General features: G+C 36.1%; 2 protein-coding genes across 8 annotated transcripts in view; one reads left to right on the top strand and one right to left on the bottom strand.

Moving 5' to 3' along the window:
* The window catches only part of COG5 (component of oligomeric golgi complex 5), a 191,988-nt gene that overhangs the window by 33,953 nt on the left and 131,571 nt on the right, over nt 1–26,464 (top strand). The gene's annotated exons all lie outside the window — the stretch shown is intronic.
* GPR22 (G protein-coupled receptor 22) lies at nt 1,015–21,020 on the bottom strand. 6 transcript variants are annotated; one of them, XM_061467425.1, is made up of 4 exons: nt 20,845–21,020; nt 6,590–6,842; nt 4,476–5,542; nt 1,015–2,616 (listed from the first exon to the last, which is right to left on the bottom strand). In XM_061467425.1, exon 4 carries the CDS (start codon nt 2,589–2,591, stop codon nt 1,290–1,292), a length of 1,302 nt encoding a protein of 433 aa, XP_061323409.1. In that variant the 5' UTR covers nt 2,592–2,616; nt 4,476–5,542; nt 6,590–6,842; nt 20,845–21,020; the 3' UTR covers nt 1,015–1,289. The 6 variants fall into 6 exon arrangements, with proteins under 6 accessions (XP_061323409.1, XP_061323408.1, XP_061323407.1 ...); XM_061467424.1 differs by lacking the exon at nt 20,845–21,020 and adding an exon at nt 6,990–7,091; XM_061467423.1 differs by lacking the exon at nt 20,845–21,020 and having other exon boundaries at nt 6,590–6,977.

The raw sequence follows: 26,464 nt of genomic DNA, 5'->3' as shown, positions 1-26,464 counted from the left end.
CCTCCTGTTCACTGAAATTACGAATTTTTTAAGCATGCGAGAATGCAAACCACTCAACAAACTTTTGTTTGGATGAGTATCTTAATTCTTTCTTACAGCACTATTGATGATAATGACTTTCTAAGGCTTCTTGATTCTTCATTGTAGGTATAAGATGAAATAGAAAAAAGAGGATGTAGTATGATGATATACCATGACCGTCCAGGAAATACAGAAATAGGGTAGCTAGCAATGTTGGTGATTGGTTTGCAACAAAGCAGTTGCATGGCTAGAAGGGAATATCATCGAAGGAGAAATAAAGTCAAAATAATACAAAAGTTATCAAGGGTAAGAAAATTATCTTCTACTTTAGCTGCAGCACTTGACAGCCAGATCTGTCTATGTAGATAGATGGTACGAATGAAAAATCTCTGTATGAAAGGTATCCACGTCACACTAGAGTTCTAGCTAAATCCCTTCAGTGTGAAAATCTAACAAGCCTTTGCACAGGAATGGCTTTGTTGGTTGGTTGTCTTTATCATCAAGACCAATAACTTTCTTGCCTGTGTTTTTTGCCAGCATTTGGCCTGTCTTTTCCCCTTACCTCCTCCACACCTTCTGTGTAATTATTCAAAGTGGTGTATTTTCTACGAAGAAACTGTGGATGTGAGATTGTATCCACAAGACTTTTCACTTGTTTTCAGAGTACTGTCAACTTTTAGAAGACACGTGAAGTTTATTTCCCCCATTGAAAGTAACTGATTCTGAAAGACTAATTGAAGGACATCACATAAATGACGTTGCCTACATGTGTATGGTAATTGCATGCTGGAGAAATTTAAATGCAAGGTAAAAATGTGTCCAACTTGTAGCCGTATTAGCATTCAGAATATCTCTGATCAATACTATTTATGAATTAAATTTAAAAATACCACATTGTGCAAAATGTTGAGATTGTGCTTTAGAAAAGTATTCCCTAGTGGAATTTTTGTTAAAAAATCCTTTTGTATGTATAGAGAAACTGAGCCATACAAATGTTTTTAAAAGTTTGCACATCTTTAAGGCTATTTATTTTCTAAAAAAGAGAACTTGAATATTTTTGACAAATATACACGTTACGCTAACAAACGGCCATGCAACATATATCTTACATAATGAAGAAATTGGATATACAAGACCTACTCTATTTAACATAGATATTGAAAATTTACAGTCTCGCCAATAGTTAAAAAAAGTTTTTCTTATTTGGCAGTATTTTTCTACAATTTGTTCAAATATTCCGCTTGATGTATTTTGGTGAATACTGAAATCTAGTCAGTGACAACCTGAGGTACTAAACATTTCTGCCTTACTTCTTTGTCTTCAAAGGTGATCTTTTTGTTCCTTTTAGGCTCTATCCATGAGTTGTGTATTACAGCGTTATTTGGCATGGGATCTGCTTCCACTATTGAAACAACTCGCTTTTTCATCTTACTTTTCAGAACTTTCTGAAACTTTTGCCTGGTGAATGCATAAAGTAGAGGGTGAAATATGGTTGTTCCATATGCCATTACTAGAAAACATAATCGCAATTTTACCAAAAGGTCACTTGGGCCCAAACATAAGATGGTGGTGTTTAAAACAGAGATGGGTGTCCAGCAGAGAAGGAATGTTGAGATAATCAAGAGGGACATTCTGAAGACTCTCTTTTGCCGTTCTCGTCGCTCCCGGTGCCGTTTTACAGCTCGGCGTAGAGCAATTATGACAGACACAGAAGTCCTTACACCAAAGACTACGTTTTTTCCTCCACTGCTGTGGGACACGTCTGTAGTCTCATGCTGAGTGGTCAAAGAAATAGTTTTTTTCTTTCTAGCTTTCTTTTTTTGTCCCGTGGTAAATCTTGTACCAATCCGAATATTTAGAGCCTGGAGTATTTTGGTGTATGTAATTAGCATTACTATAACAGTGAAGAAAAAGATCGGAATCTGAACAAGAAGGTGGTAGTACATTCCTAACTCAGTGTGGTACTCATTTGTACTCACACACAGAAGTGTCTTATTTTCCCAAGTACTTGCACTTTGAAGACTGAAAAAGTTTACTTCAATGAAAGGAATCAGGAAGGAAAAAAGTGAAATGATCCATATTGATGTCATTAATATCACAGCCCTTCCCATGGTCAGAATTCGATTGGCAGGTTTTACAGAGATGTCGTATCGGTCCAGAGTGATAGCAAAGACGTTGATTGCAGTTGAAACGCTTGCGAAAGAGACACAAGCCTCGTGGAAGCAGCAGATGAGAGCAGTGTTACTCTCCAGTGAAAGCAGAAGTATAACTATAGTTAGAGGAATACATCCCACACAAATTATTACATCAAGTACATGAAGGTTCATTGTAATAATGTTACTGACAGAATTGATTAAGTTGGATTTCATACAGTAAAGTACCAGCACAGTGAGGTTGCTGCCGAGTCCCAAAACAATTTCTAACATCAAAAATCCAGTGAGAGAAACTTGAAAACTTAATGGATATGATAGTGGTCGGTACATGTTGGTGTCGATGTCATCAATGTCATCTCGAACTGTGATGTTAGATTCAGACTGCATGTTGACTTCCAGAATGGGGGAGAAGCACATTCTTTTGTTGCAGCTGTTTTTTCTCCTGAAAGGTGAAATAAAATATGGAACAATTTGATTTTTTTAACATTTACTACAGATAAATGCTGGGGAAGGAGGAAGGGGGGAAAAGCATTTGTTCTTATCAAACTCTTGATTTACTGTATGTTCAGAGCTTTAGTTGGCATAGACTCAAAAGCCTGAGGAGCTAGAATAAGGTCTTTCCTTTTAAAAAGGAAAGCAGGATTTGTTTAGGGAAAAGAAAAAAAAAAAAGTGAAAAGCTTCCATTTAGGGAGACAGGGCTTTATTTATAGTGATGTGGGTTTTACAAAGGGCCCATTTGTTGAATAAACTATACTTGTGCATGGCCTTTGTAGGGCGATGAGGGTCATTTTAGAAGAATGTTGTTAAGTATTAACAAATTGGTACTCAAGATCATTTTAAAAGGCTCTTGTGGAAAAAGAAAGTGTTAGGAACATGGAGCACTGTTGTTTATGTATCATAAAAAGAACATTTAAATTATTTATGGCAATTTAGCAGCCTCTTTCTTATGAAGAGTTTTCAACAATGTTGTGAGCTGAAACTTGAAGTTCTGTAATTCAGCAGATTTTTATGGAGCGTAAAGATTTCTGTTCGCTTTTATGTTGTATGCATCTACATGTATGAAACTTAACATTACAACAGTTTTATGTAAGTGTATATACTTTCAAATGTAAAATATTTGTAGCTTTGGGGAAATGGAATTTATTATAAAAATCCTGCATTTCCTTTTTCTGATTTGAATATTCAATTTCTTCAAGAAATCAGTGCCTCCATGGAATGGAAGAGTATTTAATTTTATCCCAGAACAGGTTTAGGGGAATAATTTTAGAAAATAATACTTAAAAAGAAAACTCTTTCAGGGTTTTGCTTTGTTTCGGGTTTTTTTTTTTGTTGTTGTTGTTGTTTTGGTTTGTTGTTTTTTTTTTTTTTTTTAAATCAAACTGTGAGTAAATCCAACAGATTTATACACATAGTTTGTTTTAGGAATAAGTGAGTTTCAAAACCAGCAGCATTTATTACATGTAGGAGATTCTTTATTTAGTGTCTCATCTGCTTTGTTTTGCACATGCCGATAGGTTGTAGCATCTGCATGTAATACCTGATGTTTCGGTTATTTATATTGTCAGACAGCTCTTGATTTTGTAATGAAATGAACAAATAAAGAGGGGTTATTCAATTTCTTGTTACGATACTTGAGGGTGGGTTTTGTTTTATTCTTTTTAGGTAGCTTTAAATTTAAGAGGGAATGTACTTGGCATGAAAATAATTTAAATGTGGACCTTTGTTTCATTTGGAATACATTAAAAATGAATAAGCACTAAGGTGAATAAAAATAAGCCCTTTTTTAATGGAAGTATGAATTAAGCACACTTGGGATATAATATGCAAATAGATTTTATCTGTAGTTCTGAAAAGCCTCACTTGTATAATACTATTAATTGCAAATTGTATGATGAAAATTCTTGGTATACTTCAACAGTTAATTCAGATGTGCCTTAAATACAAAAGATGTAAATTAGAACATACTAGTCTCAGGTATGAAATGAAACAAGAAATATTTCAAAAGCTTTAATTTCTAATCTAGGCAACCTCCAATAGGTTTATATTAACCCTCAGGATTATGATTTCCTCTGTGTATGCTGTCCTGGCTGTGAATGGATTTCAAGAAACCATTCTCAATGCATTACTGGTTAAATGAAGTTCTTTCCTATTAGCAAAAGCCAGGAGGAAATCAAAAGCAGATCTAAAACAAGTGACAATCTTAACTCTAACATTATGCCAATGGAAATTCTGCCTCTGGACAGTGCCTGTTCCCTTGTGAATGCTGAGCAGAGGTGGGGGACATGCAACTGCTGACCTACCTGTTCTCTGTGCCTCAAGAGCCTTTCAGATCATTGCAGCAGCTTGTCATAAATTGATACATGGTGTCACTGACAGGTATTTGACATGCACTGTAACCTGGAAACCAAGTAGTAGCTGGGCTTTTATTTCATTCCTTGCAGGCTTTTTTTTTTTCTTTTTTTTGTTCCAGCACTTCAGCAGCAAAAAATTCTGCTTAAACATGGGGACTTCTGAATTGCCTGAGATACTTTTACAGACCAGTGCATATTCTGTGTGTCTGTTCTGAGTTTCAAGCCAGCAATAACAAATAAACCTTCGTTTAGGTGATGTTAATTTCTTTCCCCTGTTGCATTTTGTAGCAGTCTGTTTTTATTTTCCAGGTTTAAAAAGAAAAAGGAATTTCTGATTTCAGAGTATATGTAGACATCCTTTATGGTTGTATATTTCTTTCTGTTGTATATTTCTTTCTGTAATATTCCTGCGCATTACTTTTGAGTGATGGCTTAGTCAGAGAAGTTGCTATACATGATAAAATCCAGTTCATGTGCTTTCAGAGTAACCACGAGTTACCTAATTTGGTTTATTTTCATTTAAGGAGAATACATAACAGACCATAAAATTGAGGAAAAAAAATATCCGTTAGTCATTATGACAAATAAGTTATTTAGGGAGTAGTATAGAAAAAGCTTGGTTAAACCCTTATTCAGCTTGCTGGTGAAGTATGTATATTCTCCTTTTGGGAATTCATGTTTCATCGTTTCTTCATGCATCAGTAGTTTCCACAATTCTGGTTTTAAATTATAAATCCCTCTTTAAGAAATGCTCACCATTTTGAGAATCAATCATTGCACTCTTCTCTTAATAAAATCTGAGCAGATGTATTAGTCTTCCATGTATATTGTTGAAGTGTCATGCACATAAATGGTAATACAAGTGTGTTCCATGTTTTGTTTCTAATTCCTTTATGTCTTAAGAATACATTTTAGTGATGCATCCTGCTTCTTGTAGGTCATACAGCTAGAAAGATACCCGGTCAACTGCATTCTTCATATTGTCAGTTGTAAAACTGAATTAGTTGCTGCATGCCCTTGTGAAGGGGAGGAAAAAAAAGGTTAAAACTGGGACTTAAAATTTCAAAAGAAAGCAATGCAGAATATATTCTCTAATATCACTTATTTCATAAATAGAGGATCTCTAAAACTGGATCTTACAGATTACACAGAAAACAAGTTAGTGTGTTCACGATTTGCTAGTAAAATCATGCCATTCTACTGTCAACTTCAATGAATTTAGTTTTTTGGACAAGTTAGCTGGTTTCCAAATAGTGCAGGTTACAAAAAGCCCTAAGTAGAAGCAGTAGCTGTTGGATGTAGTGTGTCTGTGACTAGAGCTAGAAAATGTACTTTTAGAGCTCTTGTAAGCAGGTAGTTTATACATACAGCTCTCTGGTCTTCTAATGAGAAATTGAGTATAGTCAATGAGATTTATAGGAAATACATTTTTATTTAATTTGCACACTCTTATAATTTCCTATCTTGAAATAAATGTTTAGCAAATCTGTGTTCTTAATAAACAGCTTGAATGTACAGGGAAATGAAAGAAATAAACTTAAAAATAAAACAAAACAGAAAAGGAGGATTTCTTAAGCAATCGGAGTTTAGTCATAATAGCCAACCTTCATAAAGCAGTAAGTATCCACTAATAACAGACTACCTGATCCTTCAAAGAGTAACTGAATAAATCTGTAACATACTTAACTGCCAGTATTTGGAAATACTGGTGAGGGAGAAAAAAAAAATTCCCAATTGCATTATGTGCTTTTTACCCCCCCCAGTACTGTACTAGCTTAAACTGTACTGTCTTTATGTTATGCGAACAAAACAGGTTCTTAATATTCTACAAGACTTTCGTACAAAATAACATTTTTCTACTGTTGTGTTTTTAATGGGGAGGGGGAATAGCATTTGAAAATTTCCTGGTGTCAAATACAAGAAGTAGTACAATACATAGCAGTTAATGTAAGTTGAATCTGATCTCTTCCCTTTTTTCTCCAAATTTTTCCTCTTTTTTTTTTTTTTTTTTTTGGTGTTAAATGTTGCTTATTCTGCATACCATAATAAGGAACAGATCTTACCTCCACTAAAGATTTGATAAATTCTCGATGCAGGTGAAGCAGTTCCAGGTTGGAGGGATTCATTTTGTTCGCTTGTTAGCAGAGTAGAAGGGAAAGAGGGTAATAAGCATATCTTCAAAAAATGACCTTAATGAAAATTTGTGCCTGTACTGTGCCTTTGTTTCAGCATACTGCTAATGTATACAACTGCTTTAGTTCTGGTTTACAGGCTGCTGCAGTCTCCCACTCTTCCTTCGGTAGAATCAATAAGCATCTGAAAATACATAATGAAAGTAATTTAACATGCTGAAGGCTTCTTGTCTCCAGAGAGAGCACTGAGATTCAAGCTTTCTAAAAAAGAAAAGCAGTGCTTCTGAGAGGAAAGCTTGCGATGGGCAGCTTTTGCAGAATGACAGCCTACCTTGTCGCTTCTCCTCACTGCAGAGAGATGCAGTGCATTCACTAATTTTGATTGGTCAGTGATCTTGGGCTTAAAATGTGCTTCATATATGGGATTGATGCCCTCCCTCCCACCAATTTATATAAGGATTCTTTTATAAAAGGACTAAATTTACAAATGATTTATGAATTCTGGAATATATTAAGGGTATGCCAGTTTTATTTTTACCTTTTCACTCTTCGTGTACACTGGAAACCACATGACATGAAATAAAAGGGATTAAACATTTATTCCTTAAAAAGCTTCCAAGAATCTATATTTGAATGTGCCCACTTTCCATTTGTGATGTTTTGGTGTTTTTTGGCCTCTTTGAGCCATGCTGAATTTCACCTTATATGTTTATATGCAAGTGAACATTTAGGTCTTGTCTTGAATAAATTATATTCAGGACACCCACATGTGTGTTAGGAAAATTTCCATTAGGATTCACAGAGATTATTCAAACTTTCATAATGGGTTGAAAATCAGTTTAGTTTGTGAATTGGAAATGAATTATTTCTATGATCTACAATGTATGTGTAATAGTGTAGGTTGTTGATTTGTTGAAATGTTAACTTCTAAAAAAAATCTTGTCTGTTCCACAAAAATTTTGCTGGAGACTTCACAGGTTTTTGTGAGGATGCTGTGTTTGATGTTCTTGGCCTTCACTTTGCAGGGGGCAGGGGGTGTCTTCATTTTCACTTTTGTGTTTTTAATTTATTTCTGAATCTGTTCTATCAGTATAAACAATGCTCACAACCATTTAATGAGACATAAGAGAAGTGTAGCACAAGATCTGTTTTAATTAGTACTAATGCCAACATAAACTTTGAAAATAAATTCCGTATAGAACCCAAAATAATATTTTTTTAAGAATTGGTTTGCTGAACAGGTAATTTGAAACTGAGTGCCAAATGTTCTGCTGGTAGTTTTTAATCTCAAGTAAGTGTGGGGTGTGAAGCTTTTTCTTTAGGTTTTTTGGTTTTCTTCATTTGTTTTTTTTTTTTTATTTAATTTTATTTTATTTTAAGATTTTTAATTTTTTTGAAGCTTTATAAGATGCTGAATGTTAAAGCTTGGTTCTTACATAATCGTCTGTGTTAAGATGGCAATTTTGGTCAAATTTTGATGGGGTCCTCTTTTTTTAAGTTGCTAATGCAATTATAAAATGCAGTCTTGTAACTCAGATGTCTTCATTTCTTCTCTTTACTTTTTTTTCTGAGATAGGCCCCTGGTACATTATTTATCTTTAGGAAACAGCGTCTTTTATTCATTTTTTAAAATGGGTGCTTCCTGTTCTGTACTTCTACGTTGAGAAAATACCTAAATAGAGATTGCAGAAACTTTGAACAAAGATCAGTAGGTACCAGTGGGATATGCTGAGTAGCAACTGATTGAGTTCTTTGAGCTGTCCCTGTATCTTCTGTCTCCCGGGATCTTGATACCAGTGGTACCAGCATTGCTGGAGGATTCCTGAGATGAAAGCATAAATACTAATATATTAAAGAGATTTACTTCCTTCACTTTCAGTATGACTTAGGATAAGTACGGAAGCCTGTCTAAATTTAAACAGATGAATCTCTGTCTCCCTTTCTAATTCTTCAGTGTGTGCCTGAACAAGGATGGAGATACTGGGTGAGCTGTACTGTCAGAAAGAAAAATACTTGTACACGGAGGACGATTGGAATGGGATTTTGGATATAGTGTGGATATGTGGTTCAGACACAGGAAAAGGGGTCATGAAAGACTACCTATATTACAGGAGGTGATAATGGCAGTTGTTCTATCTGCAGAAAGCGTTTGAGAGGAATGATAAGGAGCTGAGTTGTGAATATATCAAGCTTAAGTTTTCTGGAGAGAAAATCAGGAGAAGCAGCAGTACCATATGGAGGGAATCAGGAGTAGGTGGATGGATAGACATGCTTACAAGCCATTGCTGTGCAGATGCTAGTTAAGATGGTGTGAACAGATGACATCATCCTCAAAGGGTAGATAGGGAAGAGTGGGCAAAAAAAGCCATGTGCAGACACCCAGCACAAACAGAAAAATGTGCTGTTCTTATACCTGTTTCTATATCAGTACAGAATGGAAGAGAAAGAATTTGGTATTTTGGGGTTTAGGGGAGTGAAAAGTGGGGTGGAAGGGTAATGAGAAGGTAGAAATACGAGGGAGCAGCAGGAGTCTTAAAATCGGAGGTTGATGATGAAGGGTTTTAGGACTGAGAATGGCAATGCAAGGGAAGAAGGAGACTCAATGTGACAGAGAATAGAGCTATTAAGGGTTGAGTCTGCTGGGTCTGGTGTGGGGAGAAAATAAGTGCAGAGCTTGAAGCAGAGTGGAACAGAAGAGAGTAGAGGCATGTGGTTGTAAAGAGATGCTGTGTGCACAGAGGTAGAGATAACTGCAATTGCCATAGCATACACCCCATAGTACTTCTAAACTAAATTTAGGAGTCCTAAATGTCTGTTAGAATATGTTTTTCTGTTTTGCTGAGAGCAGGCAGTCCAAAAATATGGCATAGTTCTTGGTCTTCTTTCATCTTTTAACTACTATCTTACTTTCTGTACACAGGAAGTAATGGTCTAGCACTGACTGTTAACTGCATTCCAAAAGGGTGATAGGTCATTTTGTAGGTCTGGAGGTCTAAGCTCTGCAGGTGAGTTGATAAGATCATCCTGAATGCACGTTCTTGCACTGCAGTTTTTAAAATGAGATTTTTTAAAAAAGACTCCTTTGGTTCACAAGGTCTGGCAGGGCCAAGTGAATTATTAAAACAATAATTATTAAACCAATTCTGATGCTTTCGATCAGAGTCTTTGATTTGGAGCTTTGTCATTATTTTAATGTGCTTTAGGGTTTAACTTTACATAAACCTATCACAGACTCTCTTAATGTACAGATGTCATGGAATAGACACATTTATGAAGATCTTTATTGGCACAGTTGGGAAACTGTCTGCTTACTTCCCTTGTCCTCTGCATTATTCTTCAGCTCCTATGATTTTTTCTTTTTTTCTCCTGAATGCTTCAGCAGTGCTTTCTGTTTCTTTCTTTGGGCTGCACATCTTGTTTCCTAGTTTGAGTCTTGCTGTTCATTTAGTGGCTATTTAGAATTTTGCTGCTTCTGGGTCTAAAAATGTCATCTGTTTTCATATTTGCAAGAGACTTGGGCTCCTAACTCATAAAATTTTTTCAGTGACACATAATCTCTTTAGAGCTTGCATCACTTTTAAAAATGAGTATTGGGTGATTTTGGACATCTTGTCCTGGAATTGTCCTACAGCATTATTTACATGGTGTGCCTTCATAATTCCAGCTGGATAGATCCTTCTGTACCTTGCAGTTACCTACACTGGGCAGTTTGATGCCAAATTCTAGCGAAGCTCTTTTGGGTAGTTTGTTTGTATCTGTTCTAGCAGCTTGTGATCCGTATCTAAAATGTTTTTTTTTTTTACCTTGTTGCATCTTCATTTCCTCAATAGTCTGTTGCAAAGAACTTCGTTAGAATGCTGTTTAAAATCCAGTAACTTTTATAATATCAAGGAAAATAAACTGGATAACAGCAGTTCAAGTTCGGGAGTTGTGCTGATGTGACCTCATTATGCTCAATTTGTCAGGGTGTTCTCTTTTACCCGATACTAAAATTATGGCTTGCTGGCTTGGATCATGCTGCAGCACGCTTTTACTTTGAAAAGGTGTAAATCTGACTCCTGACCGGTACACAAATTCTAGTTGGGAGGGGTTTTATTATTGTTTAAGAATGATATGCTAAATAGATGACAAAACCTGCTAGAATTTGTACCCAAGTACCATTCTGACACTGATGATAATTCAGTCTTTTCTTTCTTTTGACGCAAGTGCTTTATTCTCATTTCTTTAATCTGTGGAGAATGGTTTTAAAACTGTTATTCCTTTTCTGTACTGAAGACTGACATGCACAAAATTAATTTTCCATTCAGTGTCCTATCCTTAATGTTTATTTTCTTTTCTCCCTGGTTGATTATCATACAGCTTTCTTTGTTTTGTTGTTTTTATAATGACTTATTTAGGTTGGGGTTTGTTTTTTTTTGCGTTTTTAACTTCATAGAATCATAGAATAGTTAGGGTTGGAAAGGATCTTGTTATTCCCTTGACAGAAAACACAGGGGAAACTGATCTCAGTTTCTCCATTTTAAAATTATCTCCATAAAAATATGGATTTTCAAGCTTAATTATATGTCATTTAATTGTGCTTCCCATTGTATTTGCAAAGATGTACACCTTTGGAAGCAACACAAAACTAAGTATTTTAAGATGGAAATAAAAGTATGTAAATTGTATATATAATATACTATAATAAATGTATTATTATATAGTTTTATATATAATGAATATTCATTTTCAAGATAAGGGTTTAATGTTAGCATAGCAGCTTGAGTACAGGAAAATTACCTATTTAGGCTACAAAATAAGAATGTCTTAGAAGACTAATTTGGTTTTGTGTAATTGTTAGGCATAGGTTATTTGTCCAATAGTATTCCATGTTAGTTCAACAATTGAACTTTTCAGTACTGGAAGTTTCTGTATACATGAGGAAATGTGTAAGTTACAGAATGTCCTTTAGCAATTAATACCAAAACTGTATCTTGTTTTGGGTTTGTATAATGAGGTGATGCCAAAGAAGTATTACAGAACCAGTGCTGAGTATCAGTTATATATAGAGAAAGCTCCCTTTTCATATCATAATAGAAAATTTGTTTTAGTGATGTAGCTGAATCGTGGTCCTGGTGCATTATATTGCAATTATTTAAGCATTTTAGTTATAAAGTAAAATTCTAAACCAAAAATACACATATAAAATAATTATCCTCAGGAGGGAAGCATGGCTGGTAAATTGAATAGTAATTTGAATAACACCAGTCTGACTCCAGCTTTTGTCCATGGAGGTGGTTTGTCTTTTGGTGTAGACATTCACAATGAATGGTGCTGTCTCTTGTAGTAGTTATTGACAAAAATTTAAATAATCATTGCAAACTTTATGGTAAACTTTTAATTTTTCTCTAAAAATTGCAATGTGTATTTTCCTTCATTAAAACTGTACTTCGAGGACTCTGATATTTCGAGAGATTTCTGCTTTTATAAAATATTCTTAGTTCTAAGTTGGCAATTGGTACAGAATTTTAGTGAGGGTTTTCGTTATTACAGAAAGGCTTTTGGAGTTTTGACATGGGATCTTTTGTATTACTTCAGATGTACAAAGGAAAAAGCTATCTGCTCACATTGTTTAAGCTTGTGAAAATGTACCTGAAAGAGTGATTCGGTAAGTTGGAAAGCAGTTTAGACAAAGGCTAAAGAGTGCTGAATCTGGAGTGCTGTCACTGTGTGGCTAAAATACTGCCTCCTGGTTTGAAGTCCCAGGTGACTGCTTACCTTGCTTCATCAAAAAAATATATTTTGTGTGTTGGAAGAACTTTTCAGTGTCATTCCCCATTGCCTGGGTTGCTGCGTTGCCCAGCATCTCCAAGTACTAGCTCAGGACAGTGCTGGGCTAAGTGCATGGCAGAATGGCATCAAATATAAATGTTTCAATAAGCTTTCTGCCTGGCTTATTACAGTGAATTGAGTTAGAGGTAGCTGAATTTAACATGCAGGGTTTTAACTTCAGGATTTGGTTCAGGATTCTCTATCAGATACCTTTGATGCTGCGGAAGCTGTGCCTGGCAAAGTATGTGGGATGGGCAGCTTTAGGAGCAGCACTAGCTGCCCTGTTACAGTCCCCTGATGAAGGAGTTCTGTTGCATACCTTCCTGCTGTAATGTCCTTTAAGTGGAATTTCTAATTTAATGCAAAACAAGAAAACGGGAATATTTTATCTACAGTTGTTAATCTGACAGAGATCTTTGGTAGGCTGTTTCTAGTCAGTTTTAAAAATAGGAAGGCAACATGATTTGCTCTTAATTAAGACAAAGTGTTCACACAGCGTGCCTAGTAGCAAGCATTCCTGTAGCTGAAATTAAGACACAGAAGACTTATGATCTTAATTCCCTGTGAGGAAAGAGTGAACACAATATGAAGAGTTATCATAACATAAACTCTGTCCCTTTAATTTTAGCATCACCCAGACTGTAAGGGTCACCACCAGAGTGAGGTTTACACATTGCAGTCTCACTCAGTCAGCCTCTTGGCTGATTCGGTTTGGAAGTGCTGAAAAAAGCATATGCAAAGGTCCCAGTAGGCTTACTACCTTTAACATCAAAGTTCAATGACCAGACACAGTGACTCTGCATATTTCCACGTAACTGCAGTGACAGGAGCATACTTTGTCTTCTTCAGACAACTAAAAGCTATTGACACTAACTAGATTCCCCCCTCCCCCCCCCCCCCCCCATTGTGAATGACTGCTGCAAATGGTTAAAACCATCTGTCAGGCCCCTGTCTTCAGTTCAAATACAGGAAATCATTCACATCAGTCTGATAGTGGTGATATTCCTCACATTAAGTTCTCAAAATCTGAAAAATGATATGCAGTACTATGTGTTTTCTTGTTTGATTTTTTTTTTTTTGTAATGATAAAGTATTCTGTCTTCCCCTCTTTGCCACTTTAGTTCCTGAGAGATATTATTTTTACGGGGTTGTTCAGGGAAACTGATAGAAAAATCTGCTTATGTAGTGCCATAAAAGACATGCGAGAGAAGTTTTTAAAGTGATAAGCTATAATGATAAATGCATAATAGGAAGGCAATTGAACTAATGTAGTGTGTTGGCTTCGCCATTTACTCTGCTAAAAGGAATGTTCATTTGATTGATGTGCATGTTGATCTAAGTTTAGATTTGTGTTGGTATCATCTTCAGTTTATTTTCTTTCTTCCTCTGTTGTTTGGGTGCAGTAGTTTCCATAATTTGTATCTTCAGTATAGTTTAATTTTATTTAATTGGCTGTTGAAAAATATCTGACACTTTCTTAAGGGGATAAGTGAAATAGAAATATGATACCCTTGATATTTTTTGGTTGTTTTTATAAAGAATATATATTGTAGCTCAAGAGTCTAAAATTAATGCCTAAACTGTTTAAAATGCATGCATCTGCAAGCATTGAAGAACTAAATTTATCTGTGAAAATTTCAGATATCAAGGATTTTTGTGCCTAAACCATAGTTTCATTTTTTTCCATCCTCTAAAGTATTTTTAACCTCTCTATGTAGTTGTTGTATTTGGAATCACTTATTGTAGTACTGGAGAAAACCAGAGCTTGTCTGAAAAATGTTTTCTTTTGCTGCTTTTTGGAGGAAGACTGAGATATACTGAATAGTGTCAGTGGGATGTCTGACAAAGGGAATACTGTTCCCCTTCATATATGGTTGATGGCCGGAAGTGGCTTTGCAGTCATTAGGCTAGAAGCCTAGGTTTTACTTTACTAATAAAATCTTAAGAAATTGGAAGTGGTCGATGGAGACATTTTTGTTGCACTGATGGATGATGTGCAAATACATGTTTATGGAGAGAAAAGTTGTCAAATTCTTCAGCAGTTTTCACTGATGATCCACTTAATAAATTAAAGTGTATTGGTAGAATGAGTTGCAGTGATTGGACTATAAAGTGCAGTTGGAGTGGGAAAGAGGAAAATAGTACTTGCGTTATTTCTGGTACCTTTAAGAGTGAAAAGCTTCAGTATTACTAGGTAGGCTAGCAGGTCTGCAAACTGGTACCTATGGTTAGGAACTCCTTGAGGAAATGTGGAAGAGAATATAGCAACTGCTACAACATACCAACAGGGAAACTGTGAGTTATTGCATACTGACTCTGCCTGTTACTGTGCTTTCTACAAGAGAAGTTGCAGTTCTGATGCAAGCAGAGATTTTTTTCCAGTCCTCATTCTTTCCACAGTAGATAGAGTGCCCAGTGAGAAATTACTCCCCCTGAGAGACAGCTGAATAGGGACGAGAACATTATTTCTCTTACTAGCAAATTCGTTTTAATGGAAGGAGAGCCTACCCTTTGAAAGTGGTTATTGTTTTAAGCCTGATGATTAGGTTGGAAATGTTTTTCTTTAAAGTTGTTTCATGTTGTAATACCTTTCCTGGGGTCTTGCACTTGAAGGAGAAAGAAAAACTCAGCCAGCCCTTCCTGTTCACCCCAGGGTCAACCTGTCTATTGGGTTCTTGATAATACCCGCTTAACACCCCCACTCCACAATCTTTAAGCTGGCATTATCATAATAATCAATACATACTTTGGTCTAGGGTAGTATGCTTCAATATGACTTTTCCAGTGGTGTTTGAGTACCTCTGCATGATCTGTATATAAGGACTCTGTGGCTCTTTGGATTGTCAGTTAAATTCATACCTTGATGAATACTACAGGCTGTGATAATAGCAAGTACCTAATACAGTTTCTGAGAGTATAAAAGCTGCTGTAGGCAAAGCAGCTATTACAGTGTACTTTGGGGCAGTAAAGGTTGATACTACAGAAATTTTAGTTTGTATTCAGTATTCTTAATCTCAGGTAAATTTCTATGTACAGTCAGAGACAGTGTGAGTTAACACTTTAACTCAGGGTTTTAGCTGCTTGTGTGATGTCCATGACCACAATATGTGAGCATCCTGTATCTATTTTAAAGTTTCCCTTCACATCATTCTGTTTTGTAGATAAAACAGTTTGGCTACATGCTAGAAGCCTAGGGCAGATCTAGAAAGTCTGTCTGTGTTTCATGGATCTGTCCAGTCTCTGTAACACAAGACCAGTTGATTTTTAAAAAAAATGCAGAAACTATATAAATTTTCCACATTTATTCTCTTTGCAGGTCTTTAAACACAGATTTATTTTTTTACGTCTAACTAGAATTGACAAAGAAACCAAGGAAGTGCTTTGGGGTAATAATGAACAAATTGAGGTTTAAGTGGAAAAATAGTTATGTATCTAAATCTTTCAGGACATTGTTTTTTCTCCCTTCAGTAATGTATTGGCAAAGTCAGAATATAAATTATTTCTTACACTAACCTTACTTCTATCTAAATTGCTTTAAGCCCTCAACTGCATTGGAAGGGGGTGGGAGGAGCAAAACAAACCCCCAGAACTTGCAAATAATTAATGAGATTTAAAAAAATCTATCGATGAAACACTATAGAGATCTCTACTTCATCATCCAGATTTTCAAAATTAAACACCCCCCCCTCCCCCCCCATCTCTAAGGAAACAGGCCTTGCAGCATGCAAATGTGATTATTAAACACAGGGCAAAAATACAGAACCATCTTTGGAGACTTATTTCACCTGGATTATGACATCTAGGAGCCGTTGCTTCTAACATCGGATAGGAAGTTAAATTAAGTGTAAAGATAAACGAAACCTATAATCATTTAGGACCTAGCAGTTAACCAGATCAATATTGCAAACAGAACAAAGTAGATGTAGTCTTTTTATGTACAGTAATTTGGGTTGTGCCGTACTGGAAATTTCATTTATGTATTAGGTGCCTTGTATTCTGGTGCATTTCTCCTTCTCTTATACTTCCCAATATAACCTGTATCTTCTGCGTGCGTGTGATGTGGCTGAAGGAAGAAGAAAAGATACGCCTATTTAGGAGGAAGCAGGCATGGAGTTGGTAGGATAAATTTTTGATGAGAACTAAAGGAGTCGGATGCAAGGGCAGAGAAGTTGTGTGAATTGTTACAAGGGTGACTGAGCTGCTCTTCAGAATTATTTATGTAGGCTTTCCTTGTTTTCTTAATGGTCTTTGGCTGTAAATGGACAGAGAATGTTGAATGTTGAGTTTCATGGTCACTTTAATAGGAAATGAAGAGCTTGACTTGTAAACCTTGCTTCAAGTTTTCATTTTGGATTTTTTTTTTTTTTTTAACCTTCAGCAATATAAATATTTCTTTACTTTGGTGTCACAATATAACTCCTTTGGCTTTGACTGCCATGTATGGCAATTTGCTGGATAGTATCCTGTGATCAGCTGGGCACAAAATTGCCTGGAGTAGGTTTGCGCACCCACAACACAAAGAAATGAGAATGGAAACGGGATTGATCTACAAAATACCATGAACCAGCAGCTGCAGAGAACTGTGGACTGTAGAGAGTCCACATAAAACTGATAATCTGTAATTTTAAATCTTTGTTTAAATCTGTGCTAACGATGGAAAGCTGATTTTTTTCTTACCCTGCTTATTTGAAAGTGTCTGCATTTTTAAAGTATGTTTTAAGATCGCTGAGAACTGCTTGTCAGAGATGCTAAAGAAATGAATTTGCCGAATCACTAATCTTTTAAATTTTTTAGATTCTTTTCAGAAATACATCCAGCTGATATAATTTAATATTCTGTTCTTGTGCAGAGTTTTGGATAATGCATCTGTTGGATGAATAAATAAATGGAAAGAAATGCAGTTTTAATTCTGGCAAAAACTATTTTTATTGCTTGCTTGTAAAATTGGCAGCGATATTCTACTCCGGGATAGCATTATTGGTTACTGACACAGTGGAATAATAGTAGCAGTTAGAAATAAATGTGAATTTAGCTGAATTTTATAGCTTGGGCTTTTATTTTTGTTTTTTATGTAATTCTGACACCTGCAACATAATACAAGATACTGGTTTCTCTTTTGACAAGTATTACACATTCACAGATTAATGTATAGTTTCTAATCTCCATTGATTACTATTATCTACCAAGTCTTTGCTAGATACCAAATCAGTCTGACTCTGTGAGCAGGTCACAGATTGGGCCAACTTAATTCTTTGAGGCTCAAGAGAGCAGCCAGGCAGCTACTGTTTTACTCTCCAGACAGAAAAATAGATTTATTTTCTTTTCTTTGTCTGCCTTTCAGCTTTTGAATTCCTACTGAGTTAGGCATCTATTTGTTTTGGTGTTTGAATGATATTTGAACTTTAAATGAGAAAATTCTGTTATGCTTCTTCTGGGAGGACAAAATAGTATCCAAATAGTTTTTATTGCGGTATCCAACTCTGCTGTTCAATTTTGCTGAGAAAGACAGGGGTGCTCAAAATGCCCTGCTGTGTCTATCACCCATGGGCTTCTCAGCACTGTTCCAGATCCTCTACCAGAGTTGGAGATTCGGGGTGCTGCCTCAGCTGGAACAAGACATGCTGGATTGCTCTTAAAGAAATCTGTGGTTGCTCAACTGGATTCAAACTCTGCCGTTATCACTGCCACTGACAAGCAGTGCTCATCTGAGTCTGTCTTGTTCAGCTGAACAGTGTGCATAAAGTAGTTATTCTATAACTCCTGTAACTATGATACATATACCATAGTTACATTTCATATGAATGGGCATATGCGTACATGTATATAAGAAGTATATAATGGTTATAAAATTGACTTATTTTTCTAGAAGTGGTGTGAACCACACTTTTTATGGCACCAGAAACAGTATTTCTGTAGAAATAGTTGTTATTTTATCAGTTAGTCTTATACTGTGGCCTTTCTGGCAACTGTACACTGAAAAATTGATGTCTAACACTTCTATCCGCTCTTGTGATTTTTAAGTGTGACTACAGCTTTTTGCAGACTGGAGTGGGAATACAGTTACCATTTTTTTATATGACAATGGTGAATTCCCTTCAGTTTATAGAACCATAGAATCATAGAATGGTTTGGATTGGAAGGGACCTGCAAAGGTCATCTAGTCCAACCCCCTTGTATGAGCAGGGACATTGTCAACTAGATAAGGTTGCCCAGAACCACATCCAGCCTGGGCTGGAATGTCTCCAGGGATGGTGACACCACCTCTCTGGGCAACCTGTGCTAGGATTTGACCACACTCATTGTAAAGAATTTCTTCCTTACATCCAGCCTGAATCTTCCCTCTTTTGGTTTAAAACCATCACCCCTCATCCTATCAGAACAGGCCCTGCTGAAAAGTCTCTCCTCATCTTTTCATTTTCTGAGTTCTTACTCCTTGATGAGTTTGTGCTGTTACTCACCTTAATGTAATGAACCAGAGAAGGGAACTGAAACCCACTTCCCTGCTACAGTTTGTCAAAATATCCAATAATGCATTCTCCAAAGTGGAATCCTACTTCTAGAAAGGTACCAAGAAAGAATGCTGAACCTGAGATAATGTAAGCACTGGACAAAATCCCAAGGCAAAGAGTGATGCTTCTGTTACAGCACTGTTCACAGGACTTGGGTTTTAACTTTGGTTTAAATGTAAACTTGTTACTCGGACAAGTTACTTGGACAAGGTGTTCAACTTCTTCCCTTTATAGAAATGCTGTGAGATCTAAAGATGGGAACTGTAGGCAAGTGCTGTCTATTAGAAGTTATTAAAAAAATACGGTCTCTGTAATTTTTGAGCGATTTTACAAACTGCAGCTTTGCATGATGAATGAAAAGCAGTAGGGAAAATGATTCCGCATTCAAGCTTCATACATCAATATGCTTTTTTAAATATCACAAGAAAGTGCTGTAGCAATTGCATCTGAACGTGGTGCTTTCCTTTCCTAAACTGTTTAAAAGATGAGCATGATTGACTCTGTAAATATCGATAGCTTTAAAGACCTGAGGAAAAATTACCATGAAAAACGGAGTTTGGGTAGACTCAAATACTGTAATTTCAAGGCAGGATTTTTAATGGAAGGTCGTGAGTAATTCTCCCTTGATAAAAATAAAATACACAAGTCTCCAAGGTACCCCATCATCACCTTTGGGGTGAAAATGGCAGCCAGGAAGAAGTTTCCAGAACTTAAAGAATGTTTGCAATTATATTGCTTTCAAAAATTAACAGTTCATGAGACTCACAAAAAATTTACCTTTCATTATTTATTATTAACTTTTTTGAATTGTAGACTGTCCATCATTGCCTACCAAGAGGTACTTTATTCATACTTGAAGAGAGTAAACAATTCCATGTAGTTGTGCATTGGTTTTAAATGACCTGAAAAATTTCTATTTGTCTCTAGTTCTTTTTAGGCTTTCATTACTTGAACTTATGTTAAAATAAGTATGAATGAAGAGCTGGGGTTGAAGTCATGCTCTCCTTTCTGTTTGTAGTCTGGATATGATCTTTGATGCATTGAAAAACTGTGAATTGTTGCACTAGTACCCATAATTATTAGAATGAATTCACTGCTGTCTGCCTTAACCTGATGCTTATTATAAAAAAATTGCCTTTGTAGTTGAGCATGGCAATATAAGAGACAAAATTATAATTCTGCCTTTGTGAATATAATGAATACTACTCCTATCTGTATTACCAAAGCAAACACATCTACCTGTGGTAAAATATAAAGCAGTGTTAGCTTTCTAGTAAAATACCAAGTATTACAGTTACTTCTCTTACTGGTGAGTGTAAAACCTGTGAATAAATCAGACCTATGAATGGTGGGAAAGTTTCTATCACACTATTATGACAAACTTCCATTCCAGTTATAATAGTTACGCATTGAGTTATGCATAGGGTGATCTGGTCCTCAGGCTGAACATATCAGGCTGGATTTTGAACTAATTAGAGCATTTTTAGGTCTGAAGAAGTTTATTTTTAGTCTCAAATGAGTTCAATAAGCAAAGATGTCTTACAGTTTCTACTTCATGTTTATTATAACTGGATTTCTATTTGGACAATTCCTTTTTCCCTTCGTTCAAGGATGAATTAAATAAATTGGCAGCTTGTGTAGATATGGGCAGAGCACAAAGAAAAGGCAATTCTGCCTTGGAACGTTACACTGCAGCCTTTTCACCTGCCTGAATCACAGTGAATGACACCTTTTTTTTTTCCTTCCTTTCTGATCTGAAGCTTTATTTATAAAGTAATAGTCTACTGTGCTATGACAGCACAGAAATTAGGGTTCTAAAGTTGATGCAGAAAGAGGGTAGATGGAAAAATAAAGTGATATACATACCTGCAGAAGGAAATAGTTATTCTGCTCAGTTTCACTGGATAAATGATCCCACTTGAGAAGGAAGGAAGGAGTGCAGTGATCCCATTCCCAGGGTAGTTCTTCTCTGAATTCTTGCTAAAAAAATAACAAGTCATTGAATTCCTGAAGTTTCAGGGCTTGAGCTTCTGTTTCTAGCCCCAGTTTCAGGTTTGAAAGTCTGAGCTGTGAAAGTTTTGGCTCATAAGATTGACAAATTCCAAAGTGTTACTTATTTAAAGCAGGTTGAGGTAGTTGCACCATGTATTATGTAATCTTATACTCAAAAAGATCCCCCCCAAGGTAGTCAAAAGAGAAGAAGTTGTTTTATATTGCCGTGTTCCAATATATAACAGATGATCTACTTTTGTGCTTTCTAAATGGGAACAAAAAGAACAACACTGTATTTATGTACTCCGAGATCTTCCTACACATTTCTCTGTCCTTTCTTTAGTTTTTTCTTCCCCTTTTTTGTGTTCTGTGCTCATAAATGAGAATCTCAATGTAATAAAAGGAAATTTTAATGTGACCAATGTACAAAATATGCATAAATTTCTAGACAATATAATTCTAAATGTTCATTTTCCTATTTCTTTGAAAAGGATTTTTTTTTTTTTTTAACATCTGTGTCTGTATTTGTCTGAATTTTAGATTTTGGTATATGTCTGATAAATTTTATTATTTGTTTTTTAATTTCCTTTTAAGAAACCGTTGGGTCTTTTTATTTAGCCTTTAGTTTTTTTTTCTTGGCAGTGGAGGACTGTGAAAAACATAGTATTAAAATTGACACATGCAAAATGCTGTTATAGTTTAAATTAGACTTTTCCCCTTGCACTAACCTTTGTTACTTTATAATAAAGCATATTATTGTAACAAAGTCAGCAGAAAATTTTCAGGCAGCAGTGTTTTTCAGATCCATGGCATCTGTTCAGTTGGTGTTTATGGAGCATTTCAAGATACTCAGATGAATGAGGCTATATTAGTGTATGTGTTAGGTGGCACTGTTTGAAGGAGCAGCATGCCTAAATAAATGCATCTTGGACGTTTATAAATTTAGTTGTATACAAACCCTCCAAAGTAAAATAGCCTATGAATGTAAGCATTAAACTCCTTGGATGTCTTTTATTGGGAAAGCAGGATTGATAAAGGCACAATATGTCGCAGGCTTTATTTCACAGTTCTGCCAACACGAATCCTATCTGAGCTAGAGCACAGCTGCTATTCCTGCCAGTCCTCCTCTCTCTCCTGATGGAGCTTGATCAGCTTGCTTTGTTTTTCTGTGTTCTTTTAAAAAGAAGACTGTTTAATGATCATCGCTAATGAATTAGCGATGTCCTGTTCAGGGGCTATTCTTTATGCAGTGCTTCTCCCCCAACATTAAAATGTTCTTTATTGTCACAGTATAGAGAAAGGTAATGAGGAAAAATAGATGTGAAATTGAAGATGGATTGTGGTGGATAGAAATACACAGAGAAAACTAGATGTTCTTACAACAATTGTGCTATTCTTTTTATCCCTGTAACACAGCTACTCCTCCTCCGCCCCCCACACAACAGATTTGTAATGAAAGAATAGAATCTTGTGCAGGCTGCAACTCCCAGAGGTAAAACCCACAGTACTAGACTTCCATCTGTATAGCCTATTTTATTTCAGAGAGATTTCATTTGGTTTTCCTTGGTTAAATTAGTCTGAAATACTGTCTTTGCAAGTTCATTAAAATTATTTTATAATGGGTGTGTGCTAAAATTTTTGAAGTTTTATATTCAGTTGCTTGGTGATGAGGCTTGCTGTTTACCTGATGCTTTCTGCTGTACATCCTGCCGTTTGTTATGGTCTCTTGCCTTCCCACTCACCCTCATGGCCACAAGTGTAACTCTTGATTTGTTCTCCACAGAATTCTCTCTCCCCTCTTCCACCCCCATAATGAAATACTGGAGTAAAGAAAAAAAGTCACCTGTGTTAGTTGTGTGTTGTTAGAGTGGGGAGGGGAATCCCCTTCGGTTGAATAATGTATTTTTATAGAAGATTATTTCACCATAATACTTATCTGTAATGTTTACCAAACATTTTATCTGCTTGGGAGAAACCTGGATTTGAGATAAAGCTATAAATGTGTAATAAAAAAAAAAGCAGCTCCCTGGGGAAAGGGGTGGTGCTGGGTTTTGTTTTTACCCTTCAAGTAGCCTGCTAAAATGTACTGAATCAATACTCTGAATCAATATACACGTATTCAATAGTTTATTGGGAGCAGTTAAACCTATGTAGGAGGCTTAATTCTGATGAGATCTGCGCATCTGGATCATTTAATAACCTGTACACTTACAGGGGTGAGTAAAGCTACAGTGCAATATAGGACTGGGCACCATGTGGTGCAGAGACAGCATGGTCTCTCTGCAGATCCAGAGCACTCCAGGGGTCAGTGCCTTCTGCTCTTCACTGGCTTGTAAGACAGTATAACCTTATCACTCTCCTTTGCCAAATAATAAATCTCCATTCCTCCAAAAGACAAGCAAATAGCTGAATTAGATATGTAAATTAATATGAATCCACTTAAGCAACTTTTGTGTGAAGGGCAGTGATTGAACACTTGAAAAAGGCTGATAACCTTTTCAAGTGTTATCAGTTAATTCAGATAGTAATAATCTGGATTTCTCTAATTGCTATTTAAAAGGTCCTTTAATTTTTCCACACAGAGGTTACCCTTACTGAAGGTATTTGTTTCAGTATCAGGTTCAGTGCCACTTTGTGTTTCTAAGTTTGTTACTTTGCTCAACTCTGTTCTCTAAAGAATTTGCACTTCAGCTTTGAAAATTTTGAGTGGTTTTGCCACAGCTAATTTGTGCAGTAGCTTATTTATATGTTGCATGCATGTGTTAATTAGTTACTGAGTAAACGGAAACCAAAATAGATACAGTAATTGCTGAATAAGATGGTGGAAACTTGATGCCAGTATGGACCAAAACTTTAAGAGAGTTTTGTATTTTGTTGCTTTAATGTGGAGGTTCATGCACACAGTGGATGAAAGATTAACTTCCACGCCTGGTTAATTGATATAAATTGTTCTGCTGTGATTCTCGCATCTCTGCCACACACAGGTACTTGTTCCTATATAGGTGCTGATGCATGTATGTCTGGAAGAGTGAGGTGCAGGGGGCTGACCTTGCTGAAAGCTAAAGGGGTCATTTTCGGCAGAAGGCTTGTGTAGGTGCAGAGAAGGGGAGGAGACAATGTGGCTGGGAGGTGTGAGGGGAAGGGATCCGGAGTGGCTGGGGTTTAGATTGGTAGCATAAACTGATTTTGAACTGAATCCCAAGAGATTTGGGTCTGGTATCAGAAATCAGTATCTTCTCTTTCTTAAAATCTACAGTACAGTCAGATTATATACAAGTAAGTGTGTGAATCATCACTATTCTCCATCTCCCCTGGAGGTCTCTGAACACTCGGCAAACTCCAGAGGAGTGGGGAAAAGCTGACCTTATGGCACGACTCAGAAAGGGTAAATGGACTGATTAAAAACCTGGGTCAATTTAACATTTGCTTTTGACAGAATAATTTTTGACTAATGATAGGGGACATGAACAATTAAAAGAGACCACCATAATTCTAATGAGTGCTTCTGAAAATAATGTTTGCCAGTTAATTTTTGCTCTATCTTTATTGTGGTAGCATTCTTTTGACATTGCACATAGGTATGGGGAGATCTGCTGCTGTGGACTGCAGTTACGATGTGGTGTGTGTTATGGTTCTAAATACTTATTTCTGAAAGTGGATGTGAAAATTAAGTCATGAATTTGGCACAGACTCTGAGACAATCATTGAACATAGCTGTTTTGCTAACAGAGCTTGCAAGATCCTTTTGTCACCCTTTGTCACCTCATTTCTGCAACTACAAATAGAAAGTTTAATAAAAGGTAATAAACTTACTTTTTTTTTTTAAATAAGATTACAGGTATGATAAAGCGTAAGTGTATTAACGCTATTGAATTCTGTAGGCCTTTTAGTACATTTTCAGGAAAAAAAAATCAAGTTAAAGATAAAAAGAAAAAAACCCAAACCTTGAGCAACTGGAGTGATAGAGTCAATGGCAGAGCAGCTTTTTCTTGAAAAATAATGGTTTCATCTTCACTGTCTTCTTTTATAGAGTTTATTCTATCCCAAGATCTGCAGAGTCTTTAAGCCTTCCAACTATTTTCATCTTTGAGCTGAAAGTCTTTTGTATACATAGTACATTGAAGAAATTTTGATATAATTTCCCCCCCCAACTCCGAACACCTCTAATTTTTATTGTAATTTTCCTTGTCACATATTTTTGAAACTCTTACATAATTCTTCATTAGCTTTTTTTTTCACAGCACAAAATATCCCGTCTGTCAGAAGCTGACTTACAATTCCATTCTTCATCCATCCACCAAGCATCTATTGTTACTTTTTGAATTTATAATTATGTCTTCATACAACAGTACTAGTACATCTAATATAAGTATTAATGCTGTTTGAACAACTTACGGCATTGGAGAAGAGTGAGAGCAGCGTTGCTGGGTTGGGGTGTAAGGGAATCATGGAGATGAGCCCTGCTGTGTGAGCAGAAGTAGCTAATTTGGGTGAAGCATCAGCCATAGTTCTTTTTAGTTTTGTTCCTTGATCAATATGCAGGTGCCTCTTGGTCATATCGATTTTTTTCTGCTTATTTAATGTACTTTCTTTTATGAGGCCTGTACAATCATTAAATGGAGTAGTTTGAATTGGGTTTGAATTATTTTCTCTTGCTGTGACATTGTTTTTAACATACTGGGCTCATTTACTGGATATCTGTACTGTTAGCTGCCATTAAGATAAAAATAGCTCATCTACAATAACTGTCTCTAGCCAAGTGTCTCAGGTCAAATGGTCTGACCTACTTAAAAAATTTACACAGACTCTATTTCAAAATGACAGGTATTGTCCAGTAGTTTGTTTCTGTTATTTTATTATACTCTGAAAACTGGCGAAATGTTAATTCGCATCAGAACAATTTGATCGCAGTGTGAACAGTACTGAAGATCAGTTTGCTTAGAATAGACATTTGCTGAGCAGCAGCCCATGCACTGCTGTGTGACAGCATTGTTCTTAATTCTCAGCTTGCTGTCTGCCTGGCTATGTGTGCTCGAGGGGCTAGCTGGAAATCAAAATAGGTGCCTCTTACAGAGCCCCCTCAGTGCGTACTCTGATGTGCTCTTTAAGTGCTGAGGAGTAGCTTAGGACTGATACGCACTAGAAAAATTTTGCTGGTATGGCTCTACTAGATAATTCTTTCCGCAGATGTGTAGTGGTGCAAATGCATTTTTGCCAGTGTAATCTCTGTTAGCTCCTGAATAAAATGGGATAAATCACAGTGGCAAAAGCCCTTTTGTACACTGGTACAGAAATACCGTGGACCTTTCACTTCATTGCCACGATGCTGCAGTAGGAAAAGTTTGTAATATAGAGCTGGATTTAATATAACTCTCATTAAAGAATAGAACATGGAATCAACTGTATTACACTTAGTAAGCAAAGCTAGTGAAAAATATTGGATGAGTCATAAAGAATACTGTGAGTCTTTTTTTCTAACCCCCTTTTTCATCCT

This window comes from Pezoporus flaviventris, unplaced genomic scaffold, assembly GCF_033815535.1.
Source record: "Pezoporus flaviventris isolate CSIRO_AGI_PZ_B2104156 unplaced genomic scaffold, CSIRO_AGI_Pfla_v1 ptg000045l, whole genome shotgun sequence".
NCBI classification, from domain to species: Eukaryota; Metazoa; Chordata; class Aves; order Psittaciformes; family Psittacidae; genus Pezoporus; species Pezoporus flaviventris.
This window is presented reverse-complemented; position numbering and strand designations above follow the sequence as displayed.